This window comes from Cupressus sempervirens, chromosome 8 (assembly GCF_028749045.1).
Source record: "Cupressus sempervirens isolate cs-2001-9-10 chromosome 8, ASM2874904v1, whole genome shotgun sequence".
Classification (NCBI taxonomy): domain Eukaryota; kingdom Viridiplantae; phylum Streptophyta; class Pinopsida; order Cupressales; family Cupressaceae; genus Cupressus; species Cupressus sempervirens.
Genome location: NC_143125.1, coordinates 723,953,009 through 723,973,919, shown reverse-complemented (window position 1 = coordinate 723,973,919; position 20,911 = coordinate 723,953,009). Strand labels below are relative to the sequence as shown.

Below are 20,911 nucleotides of genomic sequence, written 5' to 3'. Positions count from 1 at the left end.
CACCTCCAAACAATTGTCTATCAAGCTCCATGCACCATATAGCCCCCAAATACTTGCTAGATAAATCCTTGCTCTGGTCCAGAATATCCTACCCCTCCAAGGAAGGGCACTCAAGAGAAGAAAGAATCTGAACCAACTCTTTGTAAGCCTCCTCCAACCAACCTAGAACTTTCGCAGGAATCCTTCCACATTTATAACCAACTGAACCAACTTATAATGTGCTTCTATATGGCAACTACCTGTAGTAAAACTATCACAAAGGGGTTATAGGTGTGAATACATGGAAAGAATAGAGAAGCAAGCCAAAAAAGACCCTCTGAGCCCTTGCCACGAATCCAAAATAACCCACCCTTAATAAGTTGTACCACAACTTAAGATTGAGAGTGCCAAATCATAGTAATCTGCCCTCTAAAGGACAACAAAAAACATCCCAACTATTGACGCATCTCAAATACCAATGAGTAAGGATGCAAACCCAAACCTGGATCTGAAGTAAACTCAACTGCCTGTGTGTACCATCTTGGGAGCTGTCACACCGGTTTGCCACCATTAGAACCAGTCTACATGACATGCTGAAAGTCTTATGAACTACATCGGGTGGGCCCACAGGTTAAATCGTTTGAATTCAGAGTGCCACCTATGTTAGAGGCTATGCCGGAGCATCAGTCAATCTTGGTGAAGCCATGCAAACAACAGAAACGTGAAAGAAAAGAAGGAAAAAATATAAACAGGGCATGAAATTTAACACAAGGAACCCTTAGAGTGGCATGTAACATTGACCTTCTGGCGAACTGAGTCAACCAATACCATGAAATAGACAATATTAAACATATAATTTTTCTGGAAAAGATGCTCAAGGACCAAACATAGACAAGAACATGATCAAGATGACAAACAATATTAATGACAACGCCTGAGATCAAACCATAACATGCCACAGGGAAGTCATTGTGAAAATCATCTCTGAGCAGCTGTTTACATAATGTCTACTGGAGCATAAAAGCACATCAAATTAGAATAAATATAATAGTGCTAACAACATAAATAGCTGCATTCATAATTAAACTGAATAGCAGATAATTATTGATTTGACGAAAAGACTCTATATAATATCGTCAAATGCATATGGTCATTATCTTCACATGCTAAACTAGGTCATATAAAGTTTAAACGCCATCATGCTATGAACCACCATATCCATAATAAATAATTACAATTAAACAGAGCATGTCTTTGACTTTGAAAATAATCATAATATTCATCAAGACATTCATCTAGATATTTAAACAAGTACTCTACTTCCCTTAATGTCACTATAAGATGGGAGCAGAAGCTGATCTATAGAATGTTTGAGATTGGATCCTTTTCTAAATATTGAAGTGGTCACCTTCTAGATAGAGATTATCTCCAAGCATTTATTCAAAATTGACCAAAGGAAGACTGACACATAATGCTTCAAATGCAACCTCTTGCTTTATCATGCTTCCAGTCGTACATACCCATCTCCCTCAAAATTATGGTACCAAGCTTTTAGATGCAATCTCATACACATTCTCTGACAAACCATTACATGCTACAATACGCTCCAGTTGAGCCTGTATAAAAATTACCAGGTTTATAAAAAAAAAAATCATAAGCATTTATACTAAAAACAAGTATGTTAAAAAGTTTCTTCCTTACTATCAGAACTACTTAATATTTTAACAGTGGCCAAAATCTCAATCAGCTTTCAGTTGATTTAGTGCGGGATAAACAGCACAAAAATAGAGCCACACATGTAGTGTTATTAATTTAAGGAATTCACTAGGGCAATCTAATGAAACTGACTGCAAAACAGTGAAACTATATGAAGGTATACAGATAACTAGCACAGTTCAATCTTCACAATATAAGTATTCAACAATCCAGCCATCCATTATCAGGTTTCTTTCGACTTTCAGAAATCCAACTAAATATAAACAATAAAACATAAAATGCTGACTTCTCACTACAATAATTAGACCAAACCTTTGCAAGTGCTTGTCTGCCCTCATCAAACCGCTTCCACCTTGAGAATGCTGAAACCATACGGGATGCAACCTGCAATTATAAGACAGTTTATATACTCACATGATTCTTCATGTTATAATTATCAATCTCATGACAGAAATATAAAAAAATTCAACTAGTAAGTTGCACTTTATCCAATAGAGATTTAACTCAAAATCAACTCTGACCTGTGGATTAAGTTTATCTAACTGCAATACAACATCTCCAACAAATTCATAACCAGAGCCATCTTTTGCATGAAAGTTGACCGAACAACCACAAAATCCTCCAATAAGAGAGTAAACCTGAGTAATGCAGATGGAGTAAGCAAAAGAACATATGCTATAACATTCAGAAAAAAGATATCAATGTTCAACAATGCCCTCAGCTATGATCCACTAGCATGGTTATGAATAAGACCTTGTGACTTAGGAAAAAAGATACTTGTGACTTGGGGAAAATGCACTTCCAGAATTCCAAAATTAAGATGAGGCAGAGATAAACAGTATTACAATAAATGTAAAACAAAATAAAGCCCAGGGAGGGAACATATGAAGCAACACAGAAAGAAATCGTAAAGCTTCTAAAAAGTTTCATCTTGGTTATAAGCAATTTGTTAAAAAAAAATTAACATTACTTTCATCAGCAGTACCATGAGACCCTTCCAGCCAGATACAGCAGAACCAATTATGGCTACTCCCGCATAAAAAGACAACAGTCGGGGAATAAATACCAACAAGAAGGTATCTGAATGTAAGGCACAAGGTCATATTCAATTCAATGTCAGCCTCACCTTGTTAGGATTGCGGATGTCAAAAGAAGGATGTTGCATCAAACTTTGTACATTCTTGACATTGCCCGGGATATCTGAGAATGCTTGCAAAGCGAGCCACTTATTGATGACCTGGAATATGAAAATGTAACATTAAAGTAAAAAATAAGAAAAAAAAATAAAACCATGACAAAAACATAATAAGCATAACCAATCATGCAAGGCACTATTCCAAACCAACTACTTATATTAATGAGGAATATTATTACCAAGGCATTTCCCTCCCACTTCTGGTAAAAATCAGACAAAACCTCAGCTCTAACATCACCAGGGTTTTGGGCTATAGCAGCTAAAGCTGCAAACTGTTCAGTCATATTTGTTGCTGATCTGTATTCGTTTAGTGCAAGTTCTGTCATTTCTGGATCTTCCAATGTGACAAGATAAGCTGATTCATTTTAAATCAACACAAATTAGATAATGATCTACATTGATCAAAATAACATATGAATTCAGAATAAAAGCTAATCTTACTAAGGGCGGTATTTTTCAAAGCACGCCTTGCCATATTTTCATGAGAAGGTTCATATAGCTCTGAGCTGCGATTATTCTCAACCTGACCAGCATGCAAAGCAATAAGTATATGCTTGATAGATCACATAGCTTGCGCTAAATCTCTTCCAATATAATAAAATGCCATGCTGCTATTCCAATATTTAACGCCATACACTTTGTTTCTTCTTTAGTACAGCGGTAAACAGTATGGATGGCAAATGAGAGACGTGCAGAAAAACAAAATTTACAGTTTCTCCAAGGATAAAGGCAATACATCTGCAATGTTAATGCTAATAACATATTTAGAAGAAAAGAAACAAAATGATTTGTCTTGTAACTTGCCTTAAATCTAAGAATAAAAACAATAATGAATTTTCAGAACTTCCAAAGTTGATTTCTCATCAAATGGTTAATACCAAACAGAGAAATCGTAAAGCTTCTAAAAAGTTTCATCTTGACTTTGGCTACTTTGGTTCTTTCTCCCAAAGATCTACAGTAGAGACATGATTACACCTTAAGTTGAGAAATGGTTGAAAGAAATAAAGGGCCATCAGTGAATGCAGGAGGTATATTCATACTACAAAGGACTTGGGGAAAATGGTGGAGAACTTGATGGATACTCACAATCAAGGTCGGCTACAAATTTCAACTACATTTTTCATGCAATCAGTCAACTCTGGAAAATTGGAGAATGCTAGAAGTCAACTTGAGGTATTCAATCAAGTCAAGTTCACTGTGTTTGGTGTGGTATGTTCTGGCATGGCAACTGATTGTGGTTGACAGGGGGTTGAGAAAGTGATTGATCAAGAAATGGAAGGATGTGATGTGGTTTAATGGTAGTATTGGGTGTTGGGTCTATGCAAGAATCTGATTGAGATATGGAAGTTTACTTGTTTTCTGTATACTGGACCAGTAATATTAATTTGTAATCTTTTGGCAAGTTAATCTTTTAATATACAAAATAACAAGATATGAATCAATATTAGATAATGTTATATCATACGTGTATTATATCATAAGTTTGTAACTGAATTACGGGTATCCGCTAGAGAGGGCCGTCATAGAACCCTTGCTGCTTAACCAAAAAGGTATCTCCTATGACAGTCTCAAAGGCCACTAACTTAGTTGCATGTTCCCAATTTATTTATAGGGTTGCAAACAAATATCAAATGGAAAAAAGGGGAAAACAACAAGCAAGGCTGTAACTTTAACACAAGTAGCTCTCTCACAAGATTTGCTTGTTGTACAGGACAAACAGCAGACTTGCCAGAGAATATTTTGCAAAAAGTGCATGACTCATAACATTTTCCTCTTTTGTTGTTTCATAGTCTCCTCTACATTCCCAAAAGGGCCTTGGTTTCTCTTTGATTTACCATATTCTTATGATTTCATCACAATACCTAATACCGTGATTTGGAAATTCACTTTTCAATTAGATCACATATATTTAACTCATACAATTATTCATCCTTGTGTACAAACTGAAGGGTTCGAAACTAAGAGTGTCAAAACCTTCCGTGTTCCCAAAAGGCACTTTAAAACTAAGTTATTAGACTTCTCAAAAAAAGAAAAGCTAAAAAGTATCCTTACTGCTCTGAGCAACTCAAGACGCAATTCAGATGCAAGCTGTTTTCTAACAAAACAACGAACTTTATGAACAGCATCAGGATCAGCAACTTCCATGAGGTCCATGATTTCTCCTTCTCCAGGGAAGGTAAGTGCCTTTGCTATGAACTCCTGCACTCCAACACAAAGGAAGTTAAAAACCAAGCAGAAAATCTGATATTCACAAAATAGTATCATTTGTAAAAGGACGGTGATAACTTACTTTGTCTAGGGTAGAGTCACAAAGAAGACTTTTAAGCCCACTGACAAATTTTGGATCGACAGTCAATGGCTGACACTTTTGTGCCCGATCAACAAGGGCAAGCATGAGCTTTCTTGCCAATGTCTGCCCAGCTTCCCACCTAAAGGAACAAAGAAGCACAAACTTTTATTTACCTGCTCAAGTTGATATCAGAAGAAACCATAACAAGAACTTTTGTCAGGGAAAAGCTGTAAGATGCAGACCTATTAAACTCATCCGAATCATTTGCAAGTAAAAAGAATAGATCGTCATCACCGATATCTGAAACAAGACGCACAGGGGCACTATAGTTCCGTAGTAGAGATGGTACTGGCCGCTCAAGAACATTGGCAAAGACAAACTCCTGTTCTTCCTGTATGCAATATTCAGAAGCATAAATAAAACTATTTCAGTGCAATTTTCTTCGGGCTTATACAACAAAACAAGACAATATAAACAATCTTCTAAATTCTACACATACATTCTTTATGTGAACAGCATGTAAATGTGGAGACAACAATATAGGATCACCATACAATTCAAGAGAGGAAAATCTCACCTTCTCAACACGGAGAACAACTGTTGAAACAGAATGTCCTTCACTTCCAAATGAAAGCAATGCATTCCCATTATATACTGAAGTCAGGGGGATATCCTTTCCATTAGAATCTAACAATCCAACTGCCACTGGTATAAACATTGGTTCTTTAACAGATTGACCAGGAGTAGGAGGAATTTGTTGCCTGAAAATAGCAAAGAACAAAAGCACCACATCAGTACAATATACTTCTAATCAGAACTGTTAAAGAGTTGTTAAAAACTTCATCTCCAAGTAAATGTTCCAAATTTTTCCAAAAGATCTAACAGGGAATTGAATCACAGATACCAAATCCTAGAATTATGATTAAAATGAAGACTATATCCACTAGATTTTACTGTATTATGGTAAAATAATGAATGTGTTATTAAACAAAGATCATGAATGATCTATATATACAAGATACAAGAGAATGTTTCTATAACAAACAAGAGAGAGGAAATATAAATTCTCTTGTAGAGTAGAGTGAAAAAGAAAGTTTCCATAACGAACAAGAGTTATGGAAACATTACAAAAAGAGTGACCATTAGGAAAAGACGGAAGAGAGAGTAAATAGAAACTATCTAATATCGTAATACCCTCCCATAATGGTCAATCTATTTTCAAAAATCAGAAATTTGCATGTCCTCGAAATATTAGAATAATCTATTTCTTTTTAATGCTCACTATCGTATCTTATTATATCTCTATAAATATTAGAATGTTTCTAATATTTAGGTGTAGTCTAGAATAGAATGTTTCTATTCTATTTGACTCTCCTCTTTGTAGTTTGTAACATGGTATCAAAGCTAATACTTGAATTTTTTCGAAAAAAATTTATAATTTCTTTGTGAAATTATTTGTTTAATTTTTCAAAATTATTTCTGTCAAATTTCTCTCTAACCTACCTAGGGTTTTCGGCCTAGCAAAATTCCCGAACTCCGGGTCTACAAATCGCGTGGCATTAAAGGTCGATCTTTTGGTTTTTTTTGGGGGGCCGAACTTCTCTGCAACCTGCAGCTCTGCAACCGGACAATCTGCATATTTTCTATGGTCGGCCTGCGTGTTGCTTGGTTCGTGGTCTGAGACTTTCGGCCTGCAAATCCAATGATTGCTTCCCTCAATCTGCAAACAGCGGCATCCTGGGCTCGCCTACTCTACAAAACGTCTACCTACTCTGCAAAACGTCTACCAAATCACAATTTCTTTGCAATTCGTCTGCAAATCGCCTTTTTTTAAGGACATTTTTCACTATGTTTTTTCTCTACTATGCGTTTTACCTCTGCCATTTGAGGAGTTATCAACCTTTAGACGAACTCTACAACAAAAATCAATTTTTTCTTTTCAAGAAATTGCCATTTTTTTTACAATTTCGACCTACCAAGCCATCGGCTAGGGTTTTGACCAAAACCCTAATTTTTGGGGTCAGAAAAAATTTTTGATCACATATTCTAGGTGGGTTTTTTGAGATCTCAAATGGGTCTTCATCATTTTTTTATGGGTACCTTGTTTTCCGTGCCTCAATTTTCAAGCCAATAGATCCAGATTCCAACAACATTATTTCTGGGTTTTCCAAGCTTTGTTCTAGGTACTTCGATTTTTCTAGGTCTTTCATTTTCTCACCTCAAAGTTTGTGCCAACTGAGATATTCACATATTATGAGCATCAAAAGTCAAACTCAATTAAAAAGTAAACCGATGTTGCCCAACGCTCAGAGCAAAAAGAATCTATCTACCATGCTTTTATGGCCAGCATACCTACAGATCATGTGAAATCTTTTGCCTAGTACATAGATTCCAGTGCCTCCCGACACTTCACTCACAGGCATGATTGGTTTGTTGAATTCACTCCCTATTCTGACTCAATAATCTTTAGAGGCAGTGAATAATACAATATTGTTGGCAAGGGCAATGTTCAAATTCAGTCCGGAGAAAGAAGACTCATGTTCCTCAATGTATGTTATGTTCCTAGCATGAAACATAATCTTCTGTCTATTAGTCAGATTATGAAGCACTCCTCTCAATCGAATGTCATTTTCAGTGGAAGTGTTCAATTATTGATCGTGATTCTCGCACTACACTTGCTGCCGGTCTTGAGGATCATGGTATTTATAGGTTTGTAGATTCAGGCGATTCCCTTGAGTGTGCCTTCATCGCAAAATCATCCGCTCTCAACAGCCTCTAGCATCAGCGATACGGTCACCTGAACATTCAATATCTAGCACAACTTGCTCGGGATAATTTAGTCCATGGCCTACCTGATATCCAGACCCAAAACCATCAGGTTTGTAGAGCTTGCCAAGCAGGGAAGCAACATAGGACACCATTTAAGGATGGTGAATCATGGCGGGCATCTAAAGTACTCCAGCTGGTCCACGCTGATGTATGTAATCCTAAGAATACTACTTCTGTTACTGGGAACATGTACTTCTTACTCTTTGTGGATGATTTCAGTCACAAGATGTGGGTATATTTTCTTAAGCAAAAATCAAATGCTTTTCCTATATTTCAGTAGTTACAAGGCCTTGTAGAAAAAGAGTCTGGTTCCCTCATCCGTACTCTTAGGACCGATAATGGGGTGGAATTCTATTCTTTTGCTTTCTTTGCCTTCTGTACTACTCATGCCATTAGACGTCAATTCACCACACCTCACACCCCTCAACAAAATGGTGTTGTAGGGCGTTGAAACCGTACCATCACAGAAACAGCTAGAACTATGCTAGAACATAGAAATATTCCTAGAAAATATTGGGCAGAAGTAGTATCTATAGCTGTCTACCTTCTTAACCGGTCACCCACCCTTGCGGTTAACCATAAGACTCCTAAGGAAGCCTGGTCTGGTCACAAACCTAGGATCAACCATTTGAAAGTTTTTGGCTCTCTAGCATATGTATGGATTCCTGATGCCAAACACACTAAGTTGGATTCCAAAAGCCAGAAACTCATGTTTACAAGATACAATCACACACATAAGGCCTACAGACTAGTTGATGTAAACACTGATCGTTTAATCTTTAGTCGTGATGTTGTGTTTGACGAGGAACTCGGACCATTTCAGCTCTCTGCCTCCTCGCCACATTCCAATATTCAGTCTTCAACAATCTTTGACTTGGGTCCTATTTTATATGAGTCATCTGATGCTACTGTTACACCACCTCAGCCACCTCCAGATAATACAATTCCTGCTCCTCCTCATCCAGCTATTCCAACAGCATCTAATATTGGTTCCTCTACTCTTCGGCCAAAATGGTGTGCCCAAACGATTAGTGATCTTTGTCCTGATGAACTCATTGAGGGTAGAACCTCCAAAAATAAGAGCATTCAGCACAACACAATTAATGTTTCTCTTATGGCCAACATCCACAATATCCCTGAGCCCCAGACATATGCAAAGGCCAAAGGAATACCAAAATGGGAACAGGCAATGGATGCTGAGCTTCAGAGTCTTCAAAAGAATCACACCTGGGTTCTTTCAGATCTCCCTGCTCGAAAGAAACCCATTAGTTGTGAATGGGTCTATAAGGTCAAGTACCATGCAGATGGTACCTTGGACAAATACAAAGCTAGACTTGTTGCTTGAGGATTCACCCAGCGCAAAGGCATTGACTATAAGGAGACCTTTGCTCCGACAGCCAAGATGAGCACTATTCGCATTCTTCTTGCCATTGCAGCTCAGTATGGTTGGAAAGTTCATCAAATGGATGTCAAGAGTGCTTTTCTCAATGGTGAATTACAGGAAGAAGTTTACATGATGTAGCCCCTAGGTTTCAAGGTTGCCGGTTCAAAACCAAAAGTATGTAGACTCCAGAAGGCCCTCTATGGTCTTAAACAGGCCCCTCGGGCTTGGTACATAAAGATTGATCAATACTTGGTTGCTCAGGGATTTTAGTGTAGCTCGTCCGACAATAATTTGTCTATTAAACACTGGTAATGATATTCTTTTTCTTGTTGTCTATGTGGATGATTTGATCATTACTGGGAGTTCAGAACATTTGATTTCAGAAATCAAACAGGATCTATACAGAACTTTTGATATGACAGATCTCGGATTGCTTCATTATTATTTAGGCATTGAGGTTTGGCAGACTGACAACAGCTATTTTTTGTCTCAGTCCAAGTATGCCAGAAATTTGCTTGACAGCTTTCGAATGCAGGATTGCAGACCTGCCTCCACTCCTATGGAGACTAGTCTGAAATTGTTCGAACAATCTGATTCTCCTCCTGTAGATGAAACACTCTTCAGGCAGCTAGTAGGTAGTCTCATCTAACTTACTACTACTAGACCTGATCTCAGTTTTGCAGTTAGCTACATCTCACGGTTCATGACGAACCCCAAGACTAATCATTGGATTGCAGTGAAACGTGTGTTACGCTATGTACATGGTACTTCAGATTATGGTCTTCTTTACACAAGGAGTAGTACTCCTCAGCTCAGTGGATTCACCGATTCCGATTGGGCCAGCTCTATTGATGACAGGAAATCTACTTCTGGCTATGTGTTCAGTATCGAATCTACAACAGTTACCTGGACCAGTAAGAAGCAATAGGCACATGCACTCTCCTCTACAGAAGCAGAATATAGAGGAGCTGTCAAGGCAGCTTGTGAAGCAGTTTGGCTTCGTCAGATGCTTGCAAATATGCATGTTCCTCAAGCAGGTCCGACTTCTTTGTTTTCAGACAATCAGGGAATACTCAAACTTGCCAAGAACCCAGTGTTTCATGAACAAACCAAGCACATAGAGCTTCATTGCCATTACATCCGACAGTTAGTAGAAAATGGATCTATTCAGTTATTCTATGTCCCTACCTCAGAGCAACCAGCAGATATTTTCACAAAACCCCTTGGTCCTGACAAGTTTGTTAAATTCAAGGGATCTATTGGTGTAGTAAATAGATTGAGCATTAAGGGGGGGGTATTAAAATAATCTTTATCTTTCTTTTTAATGCTCACTATTGTATCTTATTATATCTCTGTAAATATTAGAATGCTTCTAATATTTAGGTGTAGTCTAGAATAGAATGTTTCTATTCTATTTGACTCTCCTCTTTGTATATATAGATCATTTTGATCTCTACTTAACAAGTCAAGTATTGATCCACCCTACTTCTGCTGATCAAAAGCAATGCAAGTTTATGGAAACATTACAAAAAGAGTGACCATTAGAAAAAGACGGAAGAGAGAGTAAATAGAAACTATCTAATATCATAATACCCTCCCATAATGGTCAATCTATCTTCAAAAATCAGAAATTTGCATGTCCTCGAAAAGCGTAAAAGGCAGCTTTGGGTTGATCAGAGAGGTCTACATGTTCTACAATGTTGGCTTGCAGCTGGGATCCACCCTACATGACCAAATTTGTGGCAATAGTTGCACCGAATTTGCTTCTTCTTGGACCTATTATGAGACGAAGCTGATGAATGAGATGGGCATGTCTCCGTATGAAAGGATTGGGCTGAAAACACTTGTTCAAAGGAGGACGAAGGAGCACTGCTACCAAACTCTTATTTCCAACAATCCTGCTACAGAAGTTTGGTGCACAAATTTGGGAACTTTAGGTCATCATTAGTTGCAATAATATTGAGTGTCAATAAAGTATTCATAGGACATTGGTAGGCTTTTCAGAGAAGTGACCACCATATCGTCTTCCTCCATTTTATGGCCAATGGCCTCAAGCTCATCCTTGTTGTCCTTAATCTTCACAAGATGGTCTTATAAGGACATATACTCAACCATAAGCATGGAGAATAGTTGATTCTTCAAAAAGAAGGCACTTCAGGCATCTGTCTTGCCAAACCACACTTGAGGCAGTTGATCGTCAGTAATTGAAAGCTTAATAAGCATAACCGCTTCACGATTACACTCGTCAAACTTCTCTTGAGTAGCATCGACTGTGGTAGGACAAATCTCAATACCTAAAACAAGCACCTCAAGGCGACGATACTCGAAAATTGTCATCATTCTCTGATTCCAAGTGTTGTAGTCCTTTCTGTTGAATCTTTGACTACCTTCCAACATAAGACTAGTGAGAGATATTACGATAATAGATAATCGTCTATTATTAGTTAATGGTGATCTATTGTAAATATCTAGTTAGCTTTACTTAGCTGTAGCTTTTTTCGCTTTCTTAGCTAGAATAGAATGTTTCTATTTTTACAATCGTTTTCTAAGGAAACATCATTCCATTCTTTTGTATATAATGACCTCTTGGTCTCTATTAATAACAAGCAAGTAGTTTACCAATTACTTCGTAATATGGTATCAGGGCCAGTACTTCAAATTTTTTCGAAAATTTTATGATTTCTCTCGAAACTATTTGCTCAAATTTTTTGAATTTATTTCTGAGATTTTCTCAAATAACCCATCTAGGGTTTCCATTTTTATGAGAAATTCATAGCTAATCGTAGTGAAAAAATCGTTTTTCTATACCACCAAGAAGGGTTTTTTCGAAGAGCAAACTGCACTAAAAATCATGACTTCCACAAAACACATCTGCTACTACTCACGTTTTTAGCTGGCTAGGAGGCGTGGTTTCGCTACAAATCGCAATTTTTTGCTAATCATGGCTCCTCTGCTCATGACTAGACATCACCATTGATCGCATCTTTGTTTGAATAACATTTTTCTTGAGCAAAAACATGTTTTTTGCAGACAGTTTTCTGCATTCGCCTCTCCAAACGCGTGCCTACTACACTATTCGTTGGTGTCTGTTCAAACCTCTTTAGCCACGTTCGTCCATGCACATCCATCCCTGAAGAAAACCCAATGTTTTTTATCAAAAAATGACTTTATTTCTACAACTTCAACCATTCATGGCTGTCGGCTAGGGTTTTGTTCGAAACACTAATTTTGGGCTTGGAAAATTATTTTGATTTTAGATTCTTGGTGGGTTTTTCAAGAGCTCAACTAGGTTGTCTTTTTTTTAGTGCCTCGATTTTCGTGCCTCACTTTTCTAGCCAGCGTAGCCAAAAAACATTTTCCTTCTAGGATTTTCGAGCTCTCTTCTAGGTCACTCTGAATTTTTTGGGTCTTCCGCTTTTTTGCCTTGAAGAATGTGCCTTCACAAATTTTCACATTTTTCATTGAAAAACGTGCCATGGCATCTTTGTCAAACATTCTGCTCAATCACAACTCCAAGTTCAATGGTCAAAATTATTGCACTTGGAAGCAACGGATCATTACAATTTGTGAATATCGGAACAATGATCAACTTGTTCTAGGTGTTACGAAGCATCCAACTACTCATAGTCCTGCTCAAGATAAATGGGATCTAAATAATCGGGAGGCAATGCTGCTTCTTAAATTATCTGTGGCTGATGATCAGCTTTCTCAAATTCCATCCAGCAAGACAGTTGTCGAGATCTGAACGCATCTCAAAGGTCTTCATGAGACTTCCAACAAAAGCAGAGCTTTCTTCTTGAAGAACACTAATTTCTATTATCATGGATGAGTGCACCTCGCTCCAGGCACACCTGAATAGGATTCAGGAAATCCATGATCAATTACTTGCCATCGGTCGCAAGATGGAGGAAGAGGACATTGAAGTTATCACTCTTTAGAGTTTTCCAAAGTCCTATAAGCATTTTATCGAGACTCTCAACATCATGTCTTTTGGTGTTGATTGGAAGTTCACTAATCTCTGCACACTTTTGCTTCAGCAAGATCAATGGAAACAACAGTTCGATAGAACTCCACCTCCACAGAGCAAGCCTTTGCTGCTAAATCCTTTCAGAAGGATAAAGGCAAGTTTCAACAGCCATCTCATCAAAAGTCTTCAACTCGAACATCAGATGGTTCTCAAAAGAACATTCAATGCAACTACTGCCACAAGTTTGGACACATGAAGATTGAATGTCGGAAACGCTTAGCTACACAATCTAAGCAATCAGGTTCGTAACCCAAAGCAAATAGTGCAGAGCACACTGAGTAGACAAGGTTTGCCTTTTACGCCTTCATGGCTAAAAGACTTGCAGATCATGTGAAGTCGTTTGCCTGATACATTGATTCAAGTGCCTCTCGTCATGTCACCCACCGCAAAGACTGGTTTAGTTGCGAAGGGCTTCTCTCAGCGTCAGGGCATTGATTATGAGGAGACCTTTGCTCCTACTACAAAGATGAGCACCATCAGATTAGTCCTAGCCATGGCAGCACAATTTAGCTAGAAGGTCCATCAAGTGGATGTCAAGAGTGCTTTCCTGAATGGTGATCTCCATGAAGAGGTCTACATGATGCAGCCTCCTAGTTTCAAGGTTGCTAGTAAAAACCACCAAGTTCTCAGATTGGTAAAAGCTCTCTGTGACTTAAAGCATGCCCCTCAAGCATGGTAAATTAAAATTGATAAGTACCTCAATGATCAAGGCTTCAAGAGTTCTTCAAACTCGAATCTGTACATCAAGACTACTAACCATGACATCATCCTTCTAGTTATTTATGTGCATGATTTGATCATCACTGGTAGTTCAGCATCTTTGATTCAAGGAATCAAACAGAATTTATGCTAGTCTTTTGATATGATTGACCTTGGGCTCATGCATTACAGCCTAGGTGTTGAGGTTTGGAACAGTCTTCTTGTATATTCATCTCTCAATCCAAATATGACAGGGCTCTGTTGGACAAATTTCATATGTAGGATTGCAAGCCTACATCTACACCAATGGAGAAAGGTCTCAAAGTTATCCGCAAAGTCTCATTCTCCTTCTGTTGATGATACTACATACAGGCAACTAGTAGGCAGCCTCATCTACCTCTTTGCTACGAGGCCTGATATCAGCTTCACAGTTAACTATATCTCCCACTTTATGACAGGTCCTAAGGCTGAACATTGGATGGCAGCAAAGTGTGTGCTTCCTTATGTGAAGGGAACTTCCGATTATGGACTTCTGTACTCTCAATGTTCTAATCCTGAACTCAGTGGGTTCACAGATTCAGATTGGGCAGGCTTTTTCGATGATAAAAAGTCAACTTTTAGATGTGCTCAGTTTGGGATCCAGTGCAGTCACATGGACTAGTAAGAAGTAGCAGGCAATTTCTCTCTCCTCTACAGAGGCCGAATACAAAGGGACTGTTAAGGTAGGATGTGAAGTTGTTTGGCTTCGTCGAATGCTTGGCAATATGCAGATGTCACCAGCAGGACCGACTACTTTGCTTGTTGATAACGAAGGCGTTATCAAGTTAGCACGAAATCCAGTCTTCCATGAACGAATCAAGCATGTGGATGTTCACTATAACTACATAAGACGACAAAATAGATCTGCAGTATGTTCCTACTACCTCACCAAGCCTCTTGGTCTTGATATGTTTGCCAAATTTAGAGGACAGCTTGGTGTTCTAGATAGATTAACCATTAAGGGAGGGTATTATGATAATAAATAATTGTCTATTATTAGTTAATGGTAATCTATTGTAAATATCTAGTTAGCTTTAGTTAGTTGTAGCTTTTTTTGCTTTCTCAGCTAGAATAGAATGTTTTTATTCTTTACGATCGTTTCTTGAGGAAACATCGTTCCATTCTTTTGTATATAATGACCTCTCAGTCTCTGTTAACAAGCAAGTATTTTACCAATCACTTCATAATAAGAGATACCATTGCACATTTTTCAATAAAAAGGCGTGAAAAACTGAGATGGCACAAACTTTGAAGCAGCTTGACAGAAGACCCAGAAAATTTGAAGAGATACCCTGATAAGAGCTCAAAAAACTCAGATAGAATCTTTTGTCAGATTTTGATTCGCTGGCTAAAAAATTGAGGCATGGAAAATGATGCACCTAGAAAAAAGCAAGACTAACCTGGTTGAGATTGCAAAAACCAAGAATCGAGGGTTTTCAAAAAAACCTTAGTCGAATCTAAAAACTTGAAAAAATTTTAAGTCCTTATACAAAGGGCAGATTTTGCACAAAGAAAATTGGATGCCAAATCCCTCGTCGGATTTGGAGGAAAAAAAATAGGCAAATTTTGAACACACTCAGGGAAATATTTTTAAAATTTTGAAGTAATAATTTCATAAAAGAATCTAAGTTTTTTTTAAGAGGCCAGGAATTTGCTCTAGTATCATATTATGGTAAAATAATGAATGCGTTATTAAACAAAGATAATGATCTACATATACAAGATACAAGAGAATGTTTTTATAATGAACAAGAGAGGAAATAGAAGCATTCTTGTAGAGTGAAAAAGAATGAAAAAGAAAGTTTTCACAATGAACATAAAGAGTTTATGGAAATTACAAAAAGAGTGACCATTAGAAAAAGACGAAAGAGAGAGTAAATAGAAACTATCTACAATCATAATAGACTAGGCCTCAACAATGAAGACCCGGGCTCAATATCATCAGGAATTGCAGAGCAAGCTCTCATACATATATGCAATGGGCAAAGTGAATTCTATGCCCAGGGATCAACGTCCATGTTTTGTTCCATGGGCTAAGGGGTTGTCAAACCCTCATTTAACCAATAAAATAAAGCAAAATGGTGAGAAATAAGTAGTTATATCTAAAACTAATAAGTGGGAGTGTATTTGAAGTTTTCAGATCAATATTTTTTATATTGGAAAAATCATAGTTCCACAGAGTTTTGGATCAAGGGGCCAAGGGACAAAGATTCAAATTTGGAATGCAAAACAAATAGTATAGTAATTGAAAAAGTAGTAGTGAAAAAATGTTAAATTCATTGCGTCTTTGGAAGTTCTATGTAAATTTGAATTGTAGAGACAATGAATCAATTAAGCCAACATTGAATCAAAAAGTTCCAATGGAAATTAGTTTGTTGATTCCTCCATTGTGTGCTAAGATTTGTGTGCTATCATTATGAACCCTCTTGAATTATGCTAGAGTAATGCATCAAGTTGCTCATCCCTTTGGCTTTTACTAGTTTTGAAAACAAGTGGACTTGATGACCTATCATAAGGTTCAAGCTTCTGACAAACAATGAACATGTTAAACATCCCTCCTGTTCAACAAATGGACAACTGTACCATATTCCTATTGCACTAACTAATTTTTTTAGGAAAATTGATGCAAGAGCATCTTGACTGTAAGGGCAATCTTGCATCGCCCAAAAATATTTTTGTTTATTTGATTCACTAAAGTTGTTTCAGTGCAGAGTTGATATTTGTGGAAACTTGCGATTTTTAGTAAGTTGGTCATACGAGCTCAGAATGTTTTGATTTCACAAGTGGAGATTCATCTTAGATATATCAGTCTATCAATTGAGTTCATTGCTATATCATATGTATTGGTGGAGTTATTGAGGATTTTCAATATACATTTTTTGTATAAAAGTTAGTTGAATTCATTGCCATATCATATGTATTGGTGGAGTTATTGAGGATTTTCAGTATACATTTTTTGTATAAAAACTTTGAGCTCAATTTTGAAAGCCTTAAGAGGCTCCAAAACGAGGTCAAACCACATCTACTCGATGCTTGCGCAATCATAAGTTGTAGATCAGAAGTTGTCGAATCCGAAAAGTGGTTATAACAGCCAATTGGGTCTATGATCAAAAAGTTATGGCCTTCACAAATTGGGCTACCTGAAAATATAATTTGTAATTATTTTTAGCCAACTTAAATGTAATAAATATGACAACTTTAGGGTTGGTTAGTCTCAAGGGTATAGCTAAATGTTTAGACCCTTCCCAAGCAGTGGAAAATTGTCTATATAAGGAAGGCTCCTAGGGTTGTCTGGGCAAATCTGTGTGGTAGTTGGTGGCTCTATCATACAGAATATTGTAAGGGAAATGCCCATGTGGCTTTACATCTTGTATTTCTAAAATCTGTGATTCCATGCTTTTGGAGATAATAAGCCATTTTCTGCTCTTGCAAATTGTTGTTTATCTATTTTTGTTATGTGTTTGTGGTATTAAGGGAAGTACCCTTCATTAAAAATACATTCAGAAAAATGTACTAATATGTTGTCATCGATATCAACCCATCAACCCATGATACATTTATATGACAAATAGGTAGGTGTAACACCGGTGCTCAGGTACATCGGGATGCGTTTTAGGGAAAAGGGGCGGGAGGGAAAAGGGCCTCAATTTTGGGATGGCAGCAGGGGGCAGGGGGTAGGGGATAGGGTTGTATACCATACATATAGAACTTGAAATATTATTTATGAAATGATGTTTCACTATCACATACCGAACTGAAATACTTTAACAAAGCAAAATTGCAACACAAACCAAAACCATTCAACATTCAACATAGCAACATAGAACATACCCTACAGTAACATTCAAAAATCAATAATCAAATAGAAATTCAAGTACATGTCCTAATGGCGGCATGGTTGAAATGGCAGGTGTGAGGGTACTCGTGTGCTCACCCAGGGCAGGTACTCCGAACACCGGATTCCACTTCAAATAGGGGACTTAGGCAGATATGGAACTGTGTCTGTGTTGCATTAATGACAACCTATGATAAGATATGGAGCAATGTGTACATAGATATGGAACAGTGGGTGTTAATTATGATCTTGTTTAAAGGAAGATAGCTGTGGTTGTGTAACAGTATATTCTCAATGATATTAACCCATATTTATATGTCAAATGCACTATGATCCCATGTTCATGATTGGGCATTAAATGCACTATCTAATATTCTCAGTTGGATGTCAAATTTATGTTGATCAAGTGAGCTGATCTGATTTCATGGTTGGATGTCAAAATGAGCTTTTTATCAAATATAATGATACGAAAGTCAGGGTTGGATGTTAAATGAAACAGTTCAAGTATGTTGCATCATTTTTGGTATCTCTCAAGGAGTTACCACATTTCTCTACCATTTGAGAAAACGTGATGTAAGTTCACAGAGCTGAAAATATGATGTACCCAAGTTTCAACCACAATTCCTTCTGCTGAGGATGTTAGTTAGAGATGTCTAGACCAGAATGTATTAAGACAGTGTAGAGAGTCTTTGAGGATATGTACAAATGCTCCCTGTTTCTCCACATATCTGTATCTTCTCTTGCAGTTTGGTAGACTAGTTAATATTGTTTTTATATTGCTCTTCACCTTTTAGATGATCAGATGTACCACAAACATGAACCTGGTTCTTAAATCTCAACACTTCTTGGCCTAGCATGATGTGATGATTGGTTTTAATAACTAACGATTTGTGTCAGCTTAATTGGACATGACAGTGTGAAAGAATGGTAAAGAGATGATGTTGTATGGAATATGATGTTGTTTTGAGCTCCGCACAACTCTGATATCTGTTGATGGCTTAAGTGTTGGGAAAGATAAGTGGTTGGCTGGCCATCATGGAACGTTTGCAGTTTGCATCAATGCCTTGTGTTTTGTGCCAACATGGAGAAGCGTGTTAATGTATTTTGGGTAACCCCTTACCCCATATAATGTCCCTTTCTTGGATAACCCTGTAGTTTGCCTAAAATTCACAGACCCAAACATAATAAAAAGCATAATAGTTAGAGATATAATCGTGCTCAAGAATAAGATAAGGTAAGCCTGTTTTGGAAACCTGCAACCAGATTAGATAGATATTACTCATGAAATACATTTAATTTAAGGGTTAGACAATTAATATTGATCTACAACTAAGTTACCAGTTTGGATGCGGATTCAGAAGCGGATTCTGGAAGCTGATACGAGATGCGGGGAAAAATAAAATTTTGTGGATGTGGGTGCAGGAGGAAGCGTGTGTCTATATATATATACAAAGAAATGCAAGAAATATACAAAAACAAATCATTTGAATCTCAAAATCATGTCTGCAACATGAATTGGCCAAAATGTTTCTTAGCTTGAATTAGTTGCCCTTTCCTCAAGAACTACACCATATAAAGCATCCCCGTCTTCATGTCTACTATTTAAGAAGATGGTCTTCAATTCAAATACATGATGCTTTTGCCACAGTATATGATATGTCATCCTGATAAATTGTATCATCAACCTTGTATTTAATATATTTTCCTTGTCGGAGTCTTGTAGTAGATTGCACATGGATCCAATCCATCTTAGGTCCTTGTATTTCAATTCACTGTCAGTCAAGAGGATAATATCCTTTACTCCAATCTCTGTGATTTTTATATTTTTGCCTGCATAAGAAAATATACTACTTCTTTGATGGTCACTACTGTATCATTTACATGGGGATATTTACAGAATTTTACTATTTGTTTCAGTTACGTTCATAAGAAAGGATGGCAACATCGGTTCAAGACATACTGTATCCCAGAAGATGTGGTCCCACGCATTTTATCACCAGCTTATTTTCATGATTACCGTGCACAAGCATCAGAAGGATCTTCTAATTCTGGTGCATACAAATCTTTGTCAAGATAAGATGATTATTGGTTAACTAGTGAGATGTCATCACAAATCAAAGCAAAGCCAAGTGAAGCAGGCCAATTAGTGTTAGGATTAGGTCTCATTCAGAAATCTTTTCAAAGGCTGTCTAGATTTGTGCCTCCATGAGTACTCAGAAGCAATTCAATTGGTTTGGATTCCTCTAAATGCATCCGGATTCTCTGCGGGTGTTGGCTGAAACCCAGCCACAGACGCATCTGGAGGCCTGTGGCTGGCTTCTGGCCAGTACCTACAGGGAATCTGGACGCATCCAGAATCCAAACGTATCCGCTTCCGAATCCAGTTGATCTGGGGTCGAATCAGTAACTTAGATCTACACAACAAATCTCAATGATTATGTTGGAATTCAACCATAATGAGGGTTGTGATGTTAGACATGGTGAGGTGCCCCAAGCATCTATTAGAATTATTTTTGTATCATAGGTTCTCACTATATTTAGCTTCTTCTTCTAGAATCTTATTAAATGATCATTAAGGCTCTCATATTAGTTTGCATTTTCAGTTCTTTCTTTAGATGACGGCTTTATTTAGACAACTTTATTTATGCTACTATTAGGGTTTGTAAACTCTATTTAAGAGTTCACTGTTAATGCAATATCATTCTGTTTCTTCCATTAATTCTGTTTTTTGCCTGTTTCAAACAGTGAATTTTTTTTTGGACTTCCCGCAGTTTTCAGCAGCCAAACCCGTGATTTACATTTTTAGGCTGAGACATCAAAAGTTTAAAACAAACAAAATGATGACATTTTTTGGTTTTTTTTTCTCACCTGCGGCTAGCAGCTTTCTGGGCACTGTCCACCTACAACACAAAAACAAA

At 37.3% G+C, this 20,911-nt stretch overlaps 1 protein-coding gene across 1 annotated transcript in view; it reads right to left on the bottom strand.

The window, feature by feature from the left end:
• Positions 1-1,179: 1,179 nt before the first annotated feature.
• LOC149544487 (Peptidase M1 family protein) overlaps positions 1,180-20,911 on the bottom strand; it is an 88,591-nt gene continuing 68,859 nt past the window's right edge. The window contains exons 25-34 of the mRNA XM_089795148.1: positions 5,758-5,941; positions 5,423-5,571; positions 5,181-5,319; positions 4,943-5,089; positions 3,332-3,413; positions 3,070-3,245; positions 2,822-2,932; positions 2,217-2,333; positions 2,008-2,079; positions 1,180-1,595 (exon numbers count right to left, since the gene is read on the bottom strand). Coding sequence (XP_089651274.1) covers positions 1,515-1,595; positions 2,008-2,079; positions 2,217-2,333; positions 2,822-2,932; positions 3,070-3,245; positions 3,332-3,413; positions 4,943-5,089; positions 5,181-5,319; positions 5,423-5,571; positions 5,758-5,941 — 1,258 coding nt within the window. The 3' untranslated portion in view covers positions 1,180-1,514. The remainder of the gene's footprint in view (positions 1,596-2,007; positions 2,080-2,216; positions 2,334-2,821; positions 2,933-3,069; positions 3,246-3,331; positions 3,414-4,942; positions 5,090-5,180; positions 5,320-5,422; positions 5,572-5,757; positions 5,942-20,911) is intronic.